This window comes from Branchiostoma lanceolatum, chromosome 17 (genome assembly GCF_035083965.1).
Source record: "Branchiostoma lanceolatum isolate klBraLanc5 chromosome 17, klBraLanc5.hap2, whole genome shotgun sequence".
Taxonomy (NCBI): Eukaryota; Metazoa; Chordata; class Leptocardii; order Amphioxiformes; family Branchiostomatidae; genus Branchiostoma; species Branchiostoma lanceolatum.
This window is the reverse complement of record NC_089738.1, coordinates 20,201,089-20,223,821: the sequence shown is the minus strand read 5'-3', so window position 1 is coordinate 20,223,821 and position 22,733 is coordinate 20,201,089. Positions and strand designations below refer to the sequence as shown.

General features: G+C 43.5%; 1 protein-coding gene across 11 annotated transcripts in view; it reads left to right on the top strand.

The window, feature by feature from the left end:
- Nucleotides 1-22,733, top strand: part of LOC136423644 (guanine nucleotide exchange factor DBS-like) — a 161,788-nt gene that overhangs the window by 34,776 nt on the left and 104,279 nt on the right. Inside the window, exon 1 of one of the 11 annotated variants that reach the window (XM_066411899.1) lies at nt 3,919-4,420. The exons of the other annotated variants lie outside the window; for them this stretch is intronic. Coding sequence (XP_066267996.1) covers nt 4,336-4,420 — 85 coding nt within the window. The 5' untranslated portion in view covers nt 3,919-4,335. Of the gene's footprint in view, nt 1-3,918; nt 4,421-22,733 lie in introns of those variants that run through there. 11 annotated transcript variants of the gene reach the window in all.

Here is a 22,733-nt window from a genome sequence, read left to right as displayed (position 1 = left end):
GCGGGGAGTGGGTACAGAGAGAAGGGGGAGTTATGCAGCACCACTGTCATGTTACATCCTCTATATGCTGTTTACTGGGCGGGGAGTGGGTACAGATAGAAGAGGGAGTTATGCAGCATCACTGTCATGTTACATCCTCTATATGCTGTTTACTGGGCGGGGAGTGGGTACAGATAGAAGGGGGAGTTATGCAGCATCACTGTCATGTTACATCCTCTATATGCTGTTTACTGGGCGGGGAGTGGGTACAGAGAGAAGGGGGAGTTATGCAGCATCACTGTCATGTTACATCCTCTATATGCTGTTTACTAGGCGGGGAGTGGGTACAGAGAGAAGGGGGAGTTATGCAGCATCACTGTCATGTTACATCCTCTATATGCTGTTTACTGGGCTGGGAGTGGGTACAGATAGAAGGGGGAGTTATGCAGCATCACTGTCATGTTACATCCTCTATATGCTGTTTACTGGGCGGGGAGTGGGTACAGATAGAAGGGGGAGTTATGCAGCATCACTGTCATGTTACATCCTCTATATGCTGTTTACTGGGCGGGGAGTGGGTACAGAGAGAAGGGGGAGTTATGCAGCACCACTGTCATGTTACATCCTCTATATGCTGTTTACTGGGCGGGGAGTGGGTACAGAGAGAAGGGGGAGTTATGCAGCATCACTGTCATGTTACATCCTCTATATGCTGTTTACTGGGCGGGGAGTGGTACAGAGAGAAGGGGGAGTTATGCAGCATCACTGTCATGTTACATCCTCTATATGCTGTTTACTGGGCTGGGAGTGGTACAGAGAGAAGGGGGAGTTATGCAGCATCACTGTCATGTTACATCCTCTATATGCTGTTTACTGGGCTGGGAGCGGGTACAGAGAGAAGAGGGAGTTATGCAGCATCACTGTCATGTTACATCCTCTATATGCTGTTTACTGGGCTGGGAGTGGGGACAGAGAGAAGGGGGAGTTATGCAGCATCACTGTCATGTTACATCCTCTATATGCTGTTTACTGGGCTGGGAGTGGTACAGAGAGAAGGGGGAGTTATGCAGCACCACTGTCATGTTACATCCTCTATATGCTGTTTACTGGGCTGGGAGTGGGGACAGAGAGAAGGGGGAGTTATGCAGCATCACTGTCATGTTACATCCTCTATATGCTGTTTACTGGGCTGGGAGTGGTACAGAGAGAAGGGGGAGTTATGCAGCATCACTGTCATGTTACATCCTCTATATGCTGTTTACTGGGCTGGGAGTGGGTACAGATAGAAGGGGGAGTTATGCAGCACCACTGTCATGTTACATCCTCTATATGCTGTTTACTGGGCGGGGAGTGGGGACAGAGAGAAGGGGGAGTTATGCAGCATCACTGTCATGTTACATCCTCTATATGCTGTTTACTGGGCTGGGAGTGGGTACAGATAGAAGGGGGAGTTATGCAGCACCACTGTCATGTTACATCCTCTATATGCTGTTTACTGGGCGGGGAGTGGGGACAGAGAGAAGGGGGAGTTATGCAGCATCACTGTAATGTTACATCCTCTATATGCTGTTTACTGGGCGGGGAGTGGGTACAGAGAGAAGGGGGAGTTATGCAGCATCACTGTCATGTTACATTCTCTATATGCTGTTTACTATTGAATAATTTCTACTGGGCTGGGTGGGGAGTGGGTACAGAGAGAATCATGCAGCATCGACTGTCATGTTACAGCCTCGTTTCTGTTCGCTGATTAATAATTTCTACCGCCTAAGGTGTTAGGGACATTTTCATATCCAGCAGCAGGTCCCAGCAGACTGGGTATTAAGTCAGCAATGTCAACTAGTCCAGAGGTTTTATACCTTCATCAACGAATCTACCATTATACTAACTCACTAATAAATCTGTTCTACAACACATGTAATACAAAAATTAAAGTATACAATTGAATACAATGTACTTTTGTGAAATTTTACAACATTATCATCATGCAGTTGAAAATGAAAATGATCATCATCCTTTGTTTCAGTGTGCATTATTTTGTAGATTTGCTCTGTTTTCTGACATTTGAGTTAACGTTACAATCCTTGTTCCTCCTGCCTCATGACATCACAGATGGAAACACAGTCGGATGTTTGTGATGTAAGAAGTGTCGGAATGTCCGTTGTACATGACGAATTACACAGTATCCATTAATTATGGACCTGTCTGTCCTACACAACACTGTTACTAACAGATAACACAGCTAGCATCAGTCATGGACCATCTGACAGGAGCGTTTGTCTGTACAGGTGAAACATCACACCTAAACTGTATATATATAGAATACAACACAGGTGATGCAGAATACACCCTGTTGTATTCTATTTATTTCATCGGCCCACCCGAAAATCACACATTTTAATGCGAAATCCGCCTGAAGTCATGAGAGTTTTGTGTCACATAAAGAAATAACAGTGACAAAAATGATAACATTGCATACTCCAGTTAGTCTATCCCCTGCAGAATATATACTCCCTGTGGTGAATGCTATTATGTTGGGACTGTTCCACATTTACATGGAGAAGGGTTAGGGTAAGACATAGCAATGATGAATAAAGAAATGACAGTGACATATATGATAACATTGCATTCTCCAGTTTGTCTATCCCCTACAGCCCATGTATTCCCTGTGGTGAGAACTATTATGTCCCCCACTGATGTGAGTATTTAGCACTGCTGAGGGACTTTATGGTAATGAACACGGCTACACATTTACATGGAGAAGGGTTAGGATAGGACATAGCAATGGTTAATAAAGAAATAACAAATATTGATATGATAACATTGCATACAGTTTTACTACAATTTGTCTATTGCCTGCAGTAAAACCTGTGGTATGATCATGAGCTACATTGCAAAAATGTTCCCCATCACTTTTGTAGTGTTTACCAGTGCTGAGGGACTGTATGGTAATGAACACGGCTCCACATTTACATGGAGAACCAGGAACCGCACAGGGTGAAATGTGCCTCCATTAGGCCTCAACAACATAATTTGTTGGTTGTTGGATTTAGAGAATAAACGGTTAATAGAAAAAACATAATGGAAAACAAGGTCTGAGGACTGGGTTTGTGCCTCGGTTCACTCAGTTTTATGGAGTGAATCCAGTCATATTCAAGTTTTCCGCCCTGCCCTCTGCTTTTACCATGTCCGGTTGCTATTCATATATTTTTATTATATGATTTATATTTTTTATCATAGTTTCAACTTGAAATGTCCAAGAACTGTTGAAATGAATAGCAGTGGCCCAGGGCTGGATTATAGCAGGAAACATGGCAGGGCTGGATTATAGTAGGAAACATGTGATTCATTCTGCAGCTTGAGTGCTGCTGAACTGATATCACTTAATCTCATGGTTTGCACTCAGTTTCAAGCCGTAAATATAGTTAGTCATTGGTTTCATGATGTTTTCCAGCTAGTTTTCCACTAAGGTCTTGTTCTAATATGTGGACGGCCCTAGGAAATGAGTTAGTGTAATGTGTATTATAGAAGGAAAACACCATGGATGGAATGTCATTATACAGCCTGAGTGGTGCTGAACAGCCATCACTCCAGCATGTTTTATCATACATGTATATCCTAGCTTAGGTCTTGTTCTAATATGGGGAAGACCATAGGAAATGAGTGCTGTGTTATAGCAGGAAATCACAGTGGAGAAACAATAACTTCATTCTACAGTTTGGGTGGTGCTGAACAGCCATCACTCCAGCATGTTTTATGATATATCCTAGCTGAGGTCTTGTTTAAATATGTGCAAGCATTTTGAAGTAAAATTAATGCTTTGACTTGACCAAGGGACTGAACTGTGTGGATCAAGGTTGTTTGATGACAGGAAAACACAGTGCAGCTCGGGAAGTGTAGCTTCATTATACAGCTAGAGTGGTTCTGAACAGCCATCACTCCAGGCCGGAATATGCAGCAGCTCAGCCCTCTGACTCATCACTCCCCATGACATCATCAGCGGTACAATCTGCATCATCCCTCTGCAACAATCTCACAAAACCAACGTTTCTCTCCTCTGTACAACGGTCTAACTCCCGCCCAGAAATCCCGCCCTAGTGCGACCGTGCCCCGTCCCCGTGTGCCCCTCTCAGAGCCGTTCGTGCGCGTGCATGTCCAGGAATTCCCGTAGGAGCCAGGACCCCCTGCGAAGCGGGAAGCAGCCTGCATTTTTCATGACTGTTGTTTCCATGGACTAGCCAGCGAGAGAGAGAGAGGGGAGAATACAGCCTGTGCAGGGAATGGAGACAATTCCGGCCATACGGATGGAGATGTGAGGATTCCGGTTGTTTTGTCTCCGTGCGGAGGACGGCGGGATCCATGTTTTCCTTCACAGAGCATCCTCTGCTCTCCACGACAACGGACCGGATCATGGAGGCCTGGCAACGCATCAAGAGGTTCATAGGTGAGCCGAATGGAGAGTTAACGCATAGATGTTGTCAGGGAATTCATTTATTTATCTATTTCTGTTTTCTACGGGGTAGGCGCGCTCAGTACTTAACACACTGCTTTACAGGCGTGCCCTGTACAGAATAACATAAACAGACTGAATAACATAAACAAGGGAATGAGATATCATAACTAATGAACAAAAAGTAACCCAAATTTAGGTGTGTCAAGGAATTCATAGGTATGTCAGGTAATCCATACATGTAGGTGTGTCAGGGAAGGCAGAGGTATTTCAGGTAACATGTACATGAAGGTGTGCCAGGGAACATGTAGGTGTGCCAGGTAAGATATAGGTATAGGTATGTCCATCAGGTAACCCATAGGTGTGTTAGGGAACGCATAGGTGTGCAGGTACAACATGTAATCTGTAGGTGTGTCAGGGAACAGTAGGTGTTCAGGTAGACAGTGTGGTTTTTCACACACATATTCCTGTCAGGAATTCTCTCCCCTGAGCCCACAATGAGGTGCTGGATTGACTGGAACAGATTTTCTGTTGGAAAATTCATGGAATTTGAGTGGCTTTCATGATTGCTGAGGTTTGGCTGAGCAGGGAATATTGTAGTGTCATATTTCTGCTGTTTCGAGATTGTTTCTGAAAAATTAGACACTACAGTCTGTATCTATCTTCACTGTACCTCTGTATAAACATGCTTTTACATTTTTTTGTACACTGTGCTTATAAAGGAAGATTCAACTGTATGAAGTATGTTTATCATATCAATTTATTTCAGTTGTGTGAGTGATGGTGGATTTTTTGCTACTAACATTTTTTGTGTCCAAAATTAGACATAATTTTCCCTGCCCTTCTATATATAATAAACCCTGTGCTTATACAGGGTTGATAAGCTTATAGAGGGATATTGTATAATTCATGAAGTATGTGTAGCAGAAAAAGGGAATTATCATTTTATTACAGTCGCATTTAAGAAAGGGTAGATTTTTGATACTAAAATTTTTCTGTCAAAAATCAGATTATTATCTTAACTGTCCTACACACTAGTTATATAGAAATATCATATAGTCAAGTAGTACAATTCTAACATGCATGAAAACCACATTCTATCAAATTTGGGCAAGCAAGGGTGGAATTTTTGTTAGGAACATTTTTATTTTAAATTACACATTATCACAACTACCCTTCTGCATATTTACAGCTAATATTGTATGGTTCATGTAGCATTAGTAGACATTAGAATCATATCATTTTATTTCAGTTGTGTGAGGACAGATATTTTGACAGAGATAATATATTATCACACTGCTGATATTGTATAACTTATGTAGCAGGTTTAGCCTACATTAGAATCATATCATTTGATTTCAGTTGTGTGAGGACAGATTTTTTGACAGATATAAGATATTATCACACTGCCCTGCTGTATCCGTACTGCTGATACTGTATAATTTACGTAGAATGTTTAGCGGACATTAGAATCATATCATTTTACTTAAGTTATGTGAGGACAGATTTTGGGTCAGATATAAGATATTATCACACTGCCCTTCTGCATCCTTACTGCTAATATTGTATGAGTGGATATTAGAATCATATCATTTATTTCAGTTGTGTGAGGACAGATATTTTGACAGATATAAGATGTTATCACACTGTCCTGTATCCTTAATGCGGATACTGTATAATCTATGCTGCCCCGTATTGTCCCTCAGTCAATTACCCAGTAATTAACCAGCAGCTGAGATTCCCCGTATCCACCACACTGGCTGACTCCCCACATCTGGGGATGAATAATTATAGATCATTACTGACATGGTTTAAAGGACCAGGGTTTACATAATATCATGTCAGCTGGGATGGGTTGTGTAGGTGTCCCTCTTGCTCATGAAGTGCCTTCAAATGGTACTTTTATTACTGACGTCCTTACATCTGGGGTTATGTATAATTATAGAACATTACTGACATACTGACATGGTTTAAAGGACCAGGGTTTACATAATATCATATTCAGCTAGGATGGGGTATTTTACATGTATTGTGTATACGTGGGGATATCAGGACTAAAACTACCAACGTGAACACATTTCGGCAAGAGCTAGACACCAAAACAAAATACATAAATCCTAGTATCATATATCAAAGCTGCATTAAAGCTTGATCCTTTAAACCAAATACCAGTAATGTTATATTGATAACCCATCACATGTGGGGATATTAGTAATAAAAGTACCAACTAGAAGGCACTTCATGAGCAAGAGCTAGACATCTATGTACATGTACATGATAGTTTATCAACATTCAGTCATGTAGAACAAACTCCCACCATTTCAACTGGAACAGGACAGGATGTTATACATTCTGCTGGTATTTATAATTATTCACTCACCCATCATCATATTTCGCTCTTGAATGGCCTTGTTTGTTTTGCTGGTGTCACAAACAATGTCTGAGCAAGGACATATAGGATGTAATGTCCCTGGTCTGAGTTGAAGCTCTCTGTGTCAGTGCTGAACATTCAGGTTACTGAATCTGTTTGTTCCTGTCTTTATTCAGACCAATTTATTTTCTTGCTAACAGAAAAAAAAGTAAAAAAATGCTAGAATGGAAAAAACAACATGAAAATAGAATCTCAGAGGAAAGTTTTTACTTTTGTGCACACAGTGTCAGGGAGTGAACAGGGTCAGGTGCAAGTTTTTCACTCCAGCCTTCTGTTTTCATGATTTTTTTTGTTGCTAGAAAAATCCGTCAACCAAGAAATTAAATTGGCGTGGCCTTATTCAGACATGATGTGCAATCCTTATGTTCGTTCCATTCTGACTCTTGTTTCACAACATCTACACACATAAAACTGACGGGTGCAGTTCTGCTAGGTTAATGAGGACCACAGGATGTGTATCTGCAATGTAAATTTTTAAGCTTATTGTGGATCTTAATAGAATCAAAACTCTTTAGTATGTTTTCTACAATCTAGCTTCTGTAACGTTGCAGCGAGGTTTTCCAGAGGGATTTACACCAACTGCTATAAATGCACATTACATATATAACAGTTCCTCACATGTTTTACCCGGAGGGAATTGTCCATGTTTTCAGCAAACATGCCAGCAGTTTGTAGCTTTGTCCTTGAAACAAAGGTCATGGATAATTGTTCACTTAACATGCAGCTAGCTGGTTAATGTAGTAGGGTAGGGCAGGTAGCTGGGGGGGGGGGGGGGTTAATGTAGTTGGGTAGGGCAGGTAGCTGGGGGGGAGGGTAATGCAGTAGGGTAGGGCAGGTAGCTGGGGGGGGGGGTGATGTAGTTGGGTAGGGCAGGTAGCTGGGGGGGGGGGGTAATGTAGTTGGGTAGGGCAGGTAGCTGGGGGGGGGGGGGGGGGGGTTAATGTAGTTGGGTAGGGCAGGTAGCTGGGGGGGGGGGGGGGGGTGATGTAGTTGGGTAGGGCAGGTAGCTGGGGGGGAGGGTAATGCAGTAGGGTAGGGCAGGTAGCTGGGGGGGGGGGGGGGGTAATGTAGTTGGGTAGGGCAGGTAGCTGGGGGGGGGGGTAATGTAGTTGGGTAGGGCAGGTAGCTGGGGGGGTAATGTAGTAGGGTAGGGCAGGTAGCTGGGGGGGGTAATGTAGTAGGGTAGGGCAGGTAGCTGGGGGGGGGGGGGGGGGTAATGTAGTTGGGTAGGGCAGGTAGCTGGGGGGGGGGTAATGTAGTTGGGTAGGGCAGGTAGCTGGGGGGGGTAATGTAGTAGGGTAGGGCAGGTAGCTGGGGGGGGGGGGTAATGTAGTTGGGTAGGGCAGGTAGCTGGGGGGTGGGGTGATGAAGTTGGGTAGGGCAGTAATTCAGGTTGTGTTGAGTAATTATAGTGGAAAGGCCACACAGGTTTATATCCCTGGTTCTCAGTTCTTTCATGGTAAAACTAGTAGAGGAACAAAATGTATTGTCAGGTTCAGGTTTCCCTCTCGGCTTAGTTTGATGCCACCTTGTTTGATGGCAGGTGGATTGTATATTGTAACAATGAAGCTTTTGTTCTTCAATTTATTCATAGTCTGGTAAAAACTTTATAGTCCTGATCTCTGACCTCACCACATTTTAATTTCTTTTTTTTTTCATTTAATACTGTAAAAGTTCCATAATTTTGCAGATGATTGCACAGATCTTATTGATCACAGCGTGTTTTATCTGCCACCAGCTGTGCTGACTGTTCTGTTGTGGTATCAATGATTTAATAAACATTAGGCAGGAATTGTATAACCTGAAGGATAAAACAGAAACTGTCATAAAGGCTACTTCCAAAGCAGAGGTTCGGCTCCGGCTGGTTTTTGATGTGTTTTTCATCAAACTGGCTTTGTGAGTCATAAAGAGAATGGGACAAAAAGAAAGCCAAACAAAAATGCCTAAAACACAACAAAAACCAGCCGGAGCCGAACCTCTGCTTTGAGAGTACTTAAAGTCTAACACATTTCTGCCATAAGCCTGCATTCTGTAAATGATGCTTACTTCTCCACTAATGGTATCTCTAGTTTCTGGCATTTTGTCATTCATCATTCAGTTTCTTTTGAAAGACAATATAAAAATGATTTTGTCCCAGAAGGCCGTACTCGCGTGCGCTCTATTGTCTCGTTCTATCGTCACATCCTTGTAAGGTCATCTGTGCCCCCCCGATCTGATAAGGATTTGATTTTGAACAGGGTTTCTCAAGGTCAAACAGATAATGCAATTTCTCATGCAAGGTCAAATAGTTGACAGGCTCTACAGGTATACATGTATGTCTGTGTGTTAAACTACTGTCAGCCAAAATACATGATGATGTGGATATATATAGCCTGGAATCCAGACCTATTATAGCTCCCGAGTCTCTCTCCGCTATTTACTCGGGAGCTATAATAGGTCTGGATTCCAGGTTAGTGGATATATGAGAATTTCATTCTGATATGTATAAACTTTATTGCACAACAATGGTACAAAGTATAACATATGGCATCTTCTGCTAGACAGAACCATTCTATGAGAGTAACCTACTTTACAATATAGAAAGAGTGTACTATGGGATGAAAATGTGATTTTACAGTTATTGGGTGAATTCCTAATGTTCAGGCATTTTTTAGGTATTGTCTTGTTAGAGTCTCGTTCCACCAGTCCCGTCGTGAGCACCAGATTTTTAGATGCGAGGAAACGTCGGTCCCGTCTGGCGCTATTGTGATCTGGATTTACCGGATTGGGACAAATCCTCCCCAGAATTTCAGTGTCGCCAGCGGCATGCTGGGAGGATTTCGTCTATGGCAGGAGTTTGACAACGATGTGATTTGTTACAAGTTCTGTTTCCATGAATCAATCATGAATCAGGCACCGCTAAAGCTGGATGTTCCTGAAAGTTCCTGCCAGATGCCTGCCTGTTACATGGACACTAAAGGGAGAGCAATGTGATTTAAGTTTTCCTCCAAGCCTTCTGCTTTCATCTTACCCTCATTCCTATGTTAAGATGTCCCCAAACCAGGGAAATAAATCAATGTTGCCTAATACTGTCTGTAATGCCTGCACGCTGGAAGGATTGTGTCCGTGGCAGGAGTTTGACATCGATGTGATTTGTTCTAAGTTCCATGACAGGCTGCTCAGCTGATGTTCCCATGAATCAGACTCTGCTGAAGCTGGATGTCCCTCGCAGTCCGGCCGGATGCCTGCCAGTGACATGGAAACTGAGAGAGAGCAATGGGTGTGGGAGTGAATACAGCTATAGTCAGATTCAAGTTTTCCTCAAATCTCTCTGCTTTCCTTCTTGTCCTCATTTTTATGTTAGGATGTCTGGAAAGCAGGGATATGAATTAATGTAGCCTAACACTGACACGTCAGAAATGCCTGCATGCAGAATTGTATCCGTGGCAGCAGTTTGACCTCAATGCGATCTGTTCTAAGTTCCATGACAGGCTGCTCAGCTGATGTTCCCATGAATCAGACACTGCTGAAGCTGGATGTCCCTCGCAGTCCGGCCGGATGCCTGCCAGTGACATGGAAACTGAGAGAGAGCAATGGGTGTGGGAGTGAATACAGCTATAGTCAGATTCAAGTTTTCCTCAAATCTCTCTGCTTTCCTTCTTGTCCTCATTTTTATGTTAGGATGTCTGGAAAGCAGGGATATGAATTAATGTAGCCTAACACTGACACGTCAGAAATGCCTGCATGCAGAATTGTGTCAGTGGCAGCAGTTTGACCTCAATGCGATCTGTTCTAAGTTCCATGACAGGCTGCTCAGCTGATGTTCCCATGAATCAGCCGCTGCTAAAGCCGGTCTGACAGGAAATATAATTACAGGAATGTACCTGATAGTTCCTGCCGAATGCCTGCATGTTACATGGATGCTGAAGGGAGAACAATGGGTGTCACTGTGTGTGAGAAATAGTTACACTGAAGTGAAACCTTCTGGTGACTATTGCACAATTGTGGAAAAGTCAGTCACAAGAGCTGAATTAAATTTGTTGGTTAGGCCAGACTGGTTTGACTTGTTTTGTTCTGTTTTGTTTTGTTTTGTAAAGCCACAAATAATGCTGAAATAGAAGATCACCAAAATCTGAGGGGGACGTCTGTGCCTTGGTACCCAGAATTTCAGACAGTGAAAAAAATTTGCTTACAATGAGAGCTAACTGCAAAAGGAACGGGTCTGTGATCAATATAACGAATGTCTCTGGTATTTGCAGAGCTGCAAAAGGGCTAGATGATCAGCAGGGCTGGGAAACATGGGATTGTTTCACCATCCGGCAGTGTGGCGGGAGGGAGTATTGATCATGATAGGCTGGATAATTGATCGTTACAGGGGGGAATATTGATCGTGGCAGTCTCGTTATTCGGACAGACAATCAATAATCCAGTATGCTAATTAGGGCAGGATTACATGAGGGTTCAGGGGTTATGCTGAGGTGGTGCCAGATAGTGCAGTGTCTGCCGTTTGCACAGTTGGGGGTGGGGGGGGGGGTTGGGGGGTCTGTTTACACACCAGGGGGAGGGGGGCTGTTTCATTTTGTGTAAACAAATGAAGTAGATGTAGAAATGCCTTGTCTAACCTGGATAGGAAGCCCTGTATATGATTTTTATATACATATTGTGTCCTGTGGGTTTATGTCCTTAATGGTACTTGACTTTCCTCACAATGCCCAAGTTTGTAGGTTGGGATAGAATGGATATGCTGAGAGCTGCCTACAGCCCGAGGTTACCTGTTGAAGATGTGAATCTTTGAAACCTAAATGCCATCAGCAAATCCTTTTCATGTGTGCTAGAGGCATGTTTCTGCTTTGATTCTCCTGCACACATAGAGAGACGTTATGCTGCTGAATAGGCAGTTTAAACCTGATGTTCTGTTGGATAACAGGAATGGCCATTGTCTGAATTGATCCTGTGAAGCCACGAGGGAAACTAACACATTTTTCTCTAAATAGTACTAGTACACATCAGGAGATGCTTTTTCTGCTAGATGAGCAGTTTAGATCTGATGCAGGGTTGTCTCCAGCTTTAGTCTTTTTTCTGTCCCATTCATTGTTTGAGGAGCTCATGTTGCTCCTTTTCATTGTTGAATCTGTCATTTAGATCTTTAAGATTACAAAGTTTGAAACATACATTTTTATCAATCTCTTGTCATGAAGCTCAGATTTTTTTGACAGACGGGGTGAAATTTGTGCCTGTTCCAACAAGCAAATTTCTATCCCAGGACGGAGAGATGGATCCTGGAGACAGTCCTGTCATGATGGTTTGTTGGATAACAGTGTCAGAATTGATCCTGTGAAACCACTTGGGAAAGTAACGCTTGTCCTGCTAAATAGTACACAGCAGGAGGTGCTTGTTCTGCTAGCCGAGCAGTTTAGATCTGATGTATTTGTGGATAACAGCGTCAGAATTGATCTTGAGAAACCCCAGTGGAGTGAGTAGAGACTAACCTTCTCTTGTGCTTTAATGTGGTTTAGAATTTCAGGACCTGGACAATGTCTTCCAGTACTGCAAAATCAAAGTGTTCATGATGTCCCACAGACAAGGAGAATTGTTATTCAAAAGTCCCATGTCACATTTCAAAAAGATTTTGTCTTGAAATATCCACAGCACTATAGATAAATTTGATGATGGATGTAGTGATGTTTTCGATGGAGTATGTTTTCTACCTATTGAAATGTTATGTAATATCATATTCTTGTTATTGGTGTTGTATTTGTAGCAACCACAGGAAAGATAGCTTCTTACATGGGATTGTGTGGATTGTAAAGAAATTCAATCCAACAGCTGTAATATCAGCACCAGTGACAGCACCTTTCAGTGTTTTCTGCAATGACTCATCATAGTGGTGTGGAGAGACAATAGAATTAACTCAGGAAAAGTAGCTTCTTACAATGCTAAAAACTGAACTTAACAGCTTTAACATCAGCACCAGGGACAGGACTGTGTTTTCCACAATGACAAAGCAGAATGACACAGAGTCATGTTCCTGGCTCCTGATTCATGTAACATTGTTACATGAAATGAAACTGAATCTAACAGCTGTAACATCAGCACCAGGGACAGTACCTTAAAGTGTTTTCTGCCATACATTTTGTACTGCCTCACTGTAGTGGTATGAAGAGAAAATCAAATTAACACAGAATAGATAGCTTCTTATAATGCCAGATTTGGAAAACTAAATCTAATAGTTGTAATGTCAGCACCAGGGACAGGACCTTTCCTTATATATTTTGCGCTCAAGATAGAGGTATTTAGAGAAAATTAGAATCACACAGAGTTGTGCTCCTTGCTCCTGATTCATGTAATCTTGTTACATCGATATGAAACTGTATCAAACATCTGTAATATCAGCACCAGGGACAGGCTCTTTACAGTGTTTTCCACAGTGCATTTTGTACCTAGTCACCATGGTTTCATGGTAGAAAATCAGGATGACACCCGAGAAATAGCTTCTTACAATCCCAGTTGTGGAAAACGCAACTCAACAGCTTTGATATCAGCACCAGGGACATCACCTTTCAGTTTTTTTCACAATACAATATGTATTGAGTACTAGTAGTGTACTAGTTCCTTTCTCCTGATTCATGAAATGTAATCTTGTTACATTGTAATGAAACTGAATCCAACCGTTGTAATATCAGCACCAGGGACAGCACTTTCCACAGTGCATGTTGTACTGACTCACAATAGTGGCATGAAGAGAACATCAGAATGACACAGCGTTGTGCTCCTGATTCATGTAATCTTGTTACATGGCATGAAACAGAATCTAACAGCTGTAATATCAGCACCAGGGACAGCACTTTCCACAATGCATGTTGTACTGACTCACAATAGTGGCATGAAGAGAACATCAGAATGACACAGCGTTGTGCTCCTGATTCATGTAATCTTGTTACATGGCATGAAACAGAATCTAACAGTTGTAATATCAGCACCAGGGACAGTACTTTCCACAATGCATGTTGTACTGACTCAAAATAGTGGCATGAAGAGAACATAAGAATGACACAGCATTGTGCTCCTGAGTGATGTAATCTTGTTATATGGCATGAAACAGAATCTAACAGTTGTAATATCAGCACCAGGGACAGCACCTCCCACAATGATTTTCCTTCTGACTTACCACACTAATAGTGACATGAAGAGAAAATCAGGGTTGTGCTCCTTGCTCCTGAATTATGTTATCTTGTTACATGGCATGAAACGGAATCTAACAGTTGTAATATCAGCACCAGGGACAGGCCTGTTTTTCACAGTGACTCACAATAGTGGTATGAAGACAAAATCAGGGTGATGCGGAGTTGTGTGCTCCTTGCTCCTGATTGATGTAATCTTGTTACGATGCAGTAATCCCATCATGTTGTGCCTGTAGCCGCCCGGAGAGCCGAGCTGCGTCAGAAGGCTTTTAGTCTAACAATGTAACGTGCTGATATCTCGTGTAACATGTACGTGACTCAGTCTGAAGCTGGGCTGTCTACGGCTTTAAACTTTTTCTGTCCCACACATTGTTTTGGAGCCCATGTTTCTTTATTTGTTGTTCATTTTTGTTGTTAAATCTCTCATTTTAAGCTTACAAGAATACATTTGCATCAATTTCATGTTGTGAAGTTAAGATTTTTGGACGGATGGGGTAAGATTTTTGCCTGTCCCAACAAACAAATTTCTGTCCCAGGATGGAGGGACGGGTCCTGTAGACAGCCCTTGTTTGAACCTCAGAGCTCACAACCATTTCTGATGCTGTAACATGTCAGAAATAAACCCCCGCTGGCAGGAATAATAACCCCGAGGGAGTTACAGGATAATAATGACCACGGGGCGATATTGTTGACATAAGCCGACACGTTTTTCCTGTGCCAGTGAATTTTCCGCCCGGCTGGTATCAGAGCTCCTCCACTGTGATGCCGCCGCCCTGACTGATGAGATTGGTGATCTCCGAAGCGCAGAAGGATAAAATCATCGCCATAACTCACTTACAGGGGATTCATCATGGACAAGGCCCCATAGGTGCAGAAGATTAAAATCATCACAATAACTCAATTATACAGGATTCATCATGTACAAGGCCCCATAGCTGCTCCCAAAGGATTGATTATGCAGTGGACATGTACAAGGCCCCATAGGTGCTCCAAGGCAGCAGAAGAAGGATAAAATCATCACCATAAATCATTTACACAAGATTCATCATGTACAAGGCCCCATAGCTGCTCCCACTGGGATTCATCATGAATTGCAGTCTGGACGTGTACGCAAGGCCCTGTAGGTGCTCCCAGCGGGATTTCTCGCTGAGTTTGGCTGGAATTTTACGACCCGTTTGTCGCGTGTGAACGTGTAGGGGGAGAGCAGGGTGCATTTGCATGGATGAAACTGAGGCTTATCATTCATGGTTCCACCCCGGGTCAGCCCTGCGCGGCCCTGTTTACCTGAGCACTGCTAGAGTTCCCACCATCGTGCCAGATCACTATATGAGGTTCTACCAGTGGCAGGAGAGCAGCATGGATTTGCTTGAGGCTTATCATTCATGAGTTACCGCTGAGTTGCCTTGTATACCAGAGCAAAGGTCCCACCATTGTGCCAGATCACTGTAAGGGTTCCACCAGCATTTTTCCTGTACCTTTGCGCTCTGGAAATACAGCAGGATGATATTGTATGGACTTGCTGGAGGCTTATCATTCATGACTTAGACCTGTTTACCAGATCAATGCTAGAGTTCCTACCAACATGCCAGATCACAGTTAGCGGTTCTACCAGTGGCAGTACAAGTACCAGTGACAGAAGAGCAGCATGGATTTACATGGATCAGACTGAGGCTCATCATTCATGGTTTTACCCCAGGTTACCCCTGAGCTGCCTTGTGTACCAGATAGCTGGTAAAGGTTCCACCATCGTGCCAGATCACCGTTAGAGGTTCCACCAGGATTTTTCCCGTCCATCCGCGCCCCGGCAGCCCTTCTCACGCCAGCGCGCCTGGATAGCATCATCCCCGCAGACGTCACATTGATCCGAGCTGCCGTAAAAACTGCCCGGCTGTGAGTTAGTGACTCACGGTCTGCATAATTCATGCTGGAACACAGACTGTAGCACCAACAGCTAGTAGAGCTACGCAGGAAGGGCCACACATGGCCGGCTCGCTGTGACACGGACTGTAGCACCGACGGCCTCACATGGCCGGGTCGTTGGCCCGCCCCTACTGGGCCGTGTACTACGGGAGGTGGGCCGAGACCTGCCGGGTCGAGCGGGCCGCCTGTCCACTGTGCCAACTCAGGAACAACGCTGGGCCCACAGGTACAACTGGGGGCATAACTAGCAGTTTGGGGGGAGGGGTGCACATTTGTGTAAGGTAAGGTGGGGAGGGCTGGATGTGTTAGTGTGAGCTCAGAACCTACAGGCACCTGCAGATGGTTGAGGGGCAGGCCTGTCTGTATAACATAATGTGGGGAGGGCTGTATAACATAATGTGGGGAGGGCAGGGTTGCTTAAGGTTAACCCTGTCCTCTATGCTAGTTCAGGACCACCTCAAGGCCCACGGATACTGCTAGGGATGGGGAACAGTTATGCACGTACGGTGGGCAGGGCAGGCAGGGTTACCAGGTTTTTTTCTAGAAAAATTTAACAAGAGGGAGCACACACAGGCGAGGGAGCGAATTCTATGTATTTTTGAAAGAATCAATTAAGGTAAAATCTGAATTCAACAAGGGGGCGCTGGGCTGACACAAAAGGGCGCAGCGCCCCTCTTTCCTGATTTAGATGAATCCCTGGGTTACTTGGAGGGTCAGGGTGACCAACCTGTAGTTTCACTCACAGCTCAGCTGCTATATCTCAACCCTACAGGGCTGGGAGTCTTGTACGGACTGTCTCTTTAGTGTTGTGTTGATGCGAGTGTAAAATTCCCACCTGCCATGTAGGTGTGGGAGGGCTGCATGATGGAATGATCGAGTTGACCTAGATTTTCTAGATTCCCCCGTAGCTAATGTCGCGCATATCTGATGCTGATTGCAGCCTCTTCATACTGAACATCTCCCAAGCTCTGCCTGGAATTCTAATTTTCTGCCTGTGATTCTTATGAAGTGTGTTCTTGTGTGTAGGGCTGACCTAGATTCATAGTTAATGTTGTGCACGTGTTTACCATGTTTCCTGTTGAACATCCAAAATAATTTCATCAGGTTGGTAGAACATGGTATATTCCAAAAATAGTTACGCAAGCAACTGGATAAAATTTTGAAGCAGTCAGACGTTTCAGACAGCATCTGCTATCTTTCGTCAGTGACTAAGGAAAGATCTGGCAGAACTAGGTTTTATACCAAAACTCTGAATAGGATATTGTAGATTTCTTTGTACACAACCGAGTCTCACCTGATAGACACTGAAACGTAAGCTGGTGAGACTTACTGGATGTGTAAAAAGAAATCTCCAAAATCCCAGGTGTGTTGTAGAGTTGGTGCCGTGGATCTGTGGATCTCATCGTGTGCCGTTAATGTCTCCTTAGATGTGGTCATTAGTGTTTGATGCTGACCTAAATATGTCCAGGGCTTATGTTGTGGCTCATGTCGTGGCTCATGTCATTAGATATGCGTATTTCAAGCTTACGCCAAAGGGCAGTTATACTGGCGCATAAAATTTGCAATACAGGCACAGAAGCTGGTGTGTTTGTTACCCGAAGGGCAGTTATACTGGCTTACTTATAATACAGTACAGATACAGAAGCTGTCATGTAATGCAGAAGGGCGGTTATACTGGTTATACAGGCTATACAGATACAGAAGCTGGTGTGTTACACCGAAGGGCAGTTATATCGGCTATATAGATACAGAAGCTGGTGTGTAAGGCTGAAGAGATTTATGCCTGCTATACAGATACAGATACAGATGCTGGTGTGATACACAGAAGGGCAATAATACTAGTGCTGGATATGAAATACAGCTTTGATACAAATATGATGATTGAAACAGGTACATAATCATGCATAGTGATGGTAATATTGTCCATCTGTCTCCTGCATGCTTCTCTGACCTGTTACAGTAACTGTTCACATCTCCTTGTTCTAAGCGACTGAGTTCATAGTTCCTCATCAATACTGGGTTTGTCTTCACTAATTACCGCCCAGATTCGGCCTCGTTAGTCTCAGGTTGATTATTGACTTATTGATTTTCAGTCCTGCTGATGTAGAGGTTTATTTTGCGAACATCTGCTGGAACGTTGATGATGACATAGCAGACAGACGTGTGGACAAGGTTATCGTGAGGACAGTCGTTTGAGCGGCCTTTCAATTGTGATCTGCTTATAAATAGAGGTTAGCTAATTAGACATTGTCTGTAGAACATGCTTTTCCATGATAGCTGGGACAAACATACACACCGCCTTTCTTCGTAAAATCGATGGCAACATCAGGCTCTGACGAACTGATTAAAAAAAATGCAGCCTTTGTTGAGCTCTTTTCTCCAATAGGCCACACCAATATGAGTCCTTGGTTCGGTAACATTGTTACATAAAATCTTAGCAAAACATGATCAGGAAAACAGAGAGCTGTGAGGAAAACTTGCATCTGACTGTATTCAATCCTTTAAACTGTGTGTTCCAAGGTACAGGTGTTCCCATGAACTCTGTCCTCACCATAACCTGGCAGGCAAACGTTTCAGCAGCTCTTATGATGTTCCGAGAGATTAGATAATCAGACATTTTCTGTGATTTTCCATGATGACTAGGAGGTAAGCGGCCCATGGATGGAAATCCATGATTGGGATAGATAGACTGGTGCCAATAACCTAAAGATTTAGGTGCACAGACAAAAATTGGGGTGCATGCGCAGCATAGAATAGAATAGCTAATTTCAAAATAGTCAGAAGTAATATCAACATTAAAGGTTTTGCAATTTTTTTCTGACACTTGAATGATAAGAATATGCTGTATACTAGGACATTTTTGTACCTTAACGTACGTAAACTGGATAATCCACAAATACGTAGGTGCACCGGGGCACCCACAGTAAAATAAGTTAGGTACAGGGCTCCAATTCTGGGTGCACAAAAGTGAATAATTATGCCCCCAGTATTTCCAGCACTGCGGCCATTGTGTAGCTCTGTTCTCCACTAGGAGATATGGACCAATCAGACGGCAGGAACGGCCTGCTCGCTACAGACGCTGATGTCACGGGGACGTGAGAATCCAACCAATCAGCATTCGGATGTGTTGACAGCAGCAGTGGCCATGTCCTCATTAAAATTTCATGCCAAGTTCACGGTTAACAACACTGCTTCAGCTCCAAATCTTTTGTTATCGAGTTGCCGAGATGGCCGAGGGATTTTATAGCAACAGTTACCAAGACCCTTTGGGGATTTAGAATCTGCCTAAATTAGTGATACAACACTGGGAGAAAACAGATGCAAAAATACTGCAGACCTGTAAGGAAATGAATATTAGAGATGAGCAAATAACGTCATCCAAATGGACCTCACCGTTTGACACTTTATTGAAAGGGAATCAAACGTTAATATTTTTCAATAGAAATTGATGTATAGGTAAAATTCACCATAGACATACAGACTAGGTTATCTTTCTATTGATATCTTGCATGTATAGATAGCTCCACTTTCCGACACACGGCTGCACAGACAAGTTACGTCTCCTTCCTGGCAGTTAATTGGTTTCTTGCTGCTGTTTGCTGAGAGGTCAGGATTGGTTCCCACAATCTTCCTCCTCAGCTGATAGACATGCTTCACCAGTCATTCGAAGCTGGAAGAATGTGAGGTTCTGCAATTTCGCACACGTTTCCTGAGATGGATGCTTTTTTGATGTTTTTCTGAGATTGCTTTTTGTGATGGATGATAGGAAACAAAGCAAGGAATATTCTTCCTCGGGTGGCACACAGCTTCATCCGTAAGTTTCAGGTAGAGGAATATTAGAGAGACAATATTGTACTGTCACGTTTGAGTTTATTTAGATCCACAATTTGCTTTATCAATATACAAGACTAGTACATTGCTGCTACTCTTCCTGTGGTCAATTCAACAAACTTGACTTCACAAAACTACATGACACACAGGAACATAACATATACAGAATAGACATGTAAGTAAATAATAAAAGAAATATTAGGCTGCTTGAGGTCCATACTAGTATACAATGTGCACGTTTCTCCAGATGGATGCTTTTTTGATGGTTTTCTGAGATTGCTTTTTGTGACAGATGATAGGAAACAAAGCAAGGAATCTTCTTCCTCAGGTGGCACACATGCTTCATCCGTAAGTTTTAGGTAGAGGAATATTAGAGAGACAATATTGAACTGTCACGTTTGAGTTTATTTAGATCCACAATTATCTTTATCAATATACAAGACTACATTGCAGCTACTCTTCCTGTGGCCAATTCAACAAAACTACATGACACACAGGAACATAACATATACAGAATAGACATGTACGTAATTAATAAAAGAAAGATGAGGCTGCTTCAGGTCCATATACAATGTGCACGTTTCTTAAGATGAATGGGTTCTGATGGTTTTCCCAGATTGTTTTCCGTGACAGATGAAAAGTAGCCCCAGTTGAGCGTGACCCAGATTCACTACGAACCCCAAAATGCGACATTCGGCAACTTCAGCGACTTTTTTGCGACGTCTCTTAATGGGTGGAAATCCAGCGGGGCCGCCTGCTGGCATAATGCCTCCTTTTTGCGACAAACGACCGGGGTACCGATTGTAGATAAGATGTTCATACCGCCCGCCAGCAAACTGCGTCTTCTTAGCGACATATGGCGGGTGTCATGTTCTGCTATACACAGTGGACCTTACACCCTGCGATCGGCAAGTGTCGGTTCTTAATCGACCGTGACTTCCTACTGTGTTTGCTAATGAGGTCGGTATATTATAGACTCCGCGTGTGGAGCTGGAAGTCTGTATACATGTAGAGAGTCATACGGTAACCGTTGTAACAGTAGCCTACGATAGTACCCATTATTTAGTGGTTGTATTATTATTGTGTCCATAAAGATGTTTGTTACTTGAAGGAAGGAACCAACTCAACGCTAATGATTACGTTTGCATATAAATAAATTAAATCTGACTGCGCGCTGCGCGATAGCACCAAGCACGCATTGATCGATCAATGAGTTTATATAAACTATAAACTCTTTGCATAGTCCAAAACCTCCTTGATTGGTCCGCTTGATTGGTCCGCTCAGTCGTGAAACTCAGTGCACCGACCGATCGCGACAGCCCGCCTTACAACTAGTGCCATACAACGGCCCACGACCGGTCGACCCCCTCCGCCTACACCTCCGCCCGCTAGCAGCCCGCGCCCGCACCACCATGGGGTTCTTGCATGCAGCGGCCCGCGGCCGCCGACTTTTTGATCGATCACCCGCTACCAACCCTCGTGCGCGATAAACAGAGTCAAAGGTCATTCGACCACAGTACAACGCCAAGAAGGTACCATTCTAGCCGTCGGTGGAAAATATCAACCCATTTCGTAAGCGTTGTCGACCCAAATCAATGAGGTTTTAATATAATCAGAGAAAATCTTCTTGACCAAACTAAGCATACATAGAAAAAAGGTTTGGATTGTCTATTTTTTGCGACATTGATTGCGTTAATGGACCCTGACTGCAGTTGATTAATAGACTCGGCCACGAAAACGTCACAGTCTGAGTTTGCCCCTCCCACCATTCATGTTTAGTACTATGATTAGTATAAACTATTTACAGGACACAGTGGTGCGACTCTGACCTAGCATATAGCTTTATACGCTCGGTCTCTCCCGTTTTTGTTACGGGAGCGACGAGAAAGTGGAATAAAGCTAAAAGGGATGTCACCCAGGCTTATTACTCTAATTGAGGAGGCTATCATCCATAACGTCTGGTGCTGCATCGATAATGGAGCTTCACTGTATAGTGGACCTACCCTGAATAACTTCACATTCATTGCATAGCCACCTAGAAATACATCTAAAAATTCATGGCGCAAGAAGACGGAATTCGGAGGCTGTGACGTCATGACAATGCTCATTTGCATTGAAAACCGCGGGAATCGCGGGGAAGCTCATAGGACATGAAAGGGTCGCCGCGCCGGCTGGTAAACAAAGGATCGTAGCTATATATAGCCGGCTCTCGCGGGTGAAAACAAAAGGCACCGCGGGACGTTTACAGCGTGCTCTCTCCTTTTGATTAAACCTCCTTGATCCAACTGTCATTTTAGGAAACACCATGTCAACAGTACAAGTTTTCTTAATATGGGTTATATATATATATATATATATATATATATGTGTGCAAACGTCGTGTGCAGTCTACAGAAAGCGCGTCACCTCTGAAAACCGTTGCTATGGTTGGGCACGGTTGTTATGCAGTGATGGCTGAGCGGCCGTATGTTTCCGATGGGCGTGGCCTATCGGAGGTTTTGTTTTCACCACTTGTCGGTGGGAAATGTCTCTCTATTCAACCTCCTTGCTCTATTATATAACTGATATCACCGCTAGTGAGAGAGAATGTGTTTCATTTCCATATGTATGATAAGTAGAAGTTTAGAAGTTTATTGCAAGTTCTTTAGTGCTACCTATTTCTACATTTACATCAATCCGCTTGGGATCAAACGGGCAGCCTGTAGAACGTATAATATAGTCTGTATAACGCAAACATCAGCTGTCAGGGCCCGGGGCTGTAATGGCCCCTCCCGCGACTCGCTATGGGTGGCTGCTATGAGCGAGATTACATCAGGCCAGCCTGTCACATGCACGCGAAGAGATAGTCGGAAACCGAGCTGCGTTTGGTTTCCTTCTAGATTTTCTGGCCCGTTCAACGTATTTTTCCGTGAATGTTCGAAACGGTCAACGCCCGCGGTATCTGTGCCACAACATTTGCCTGTGA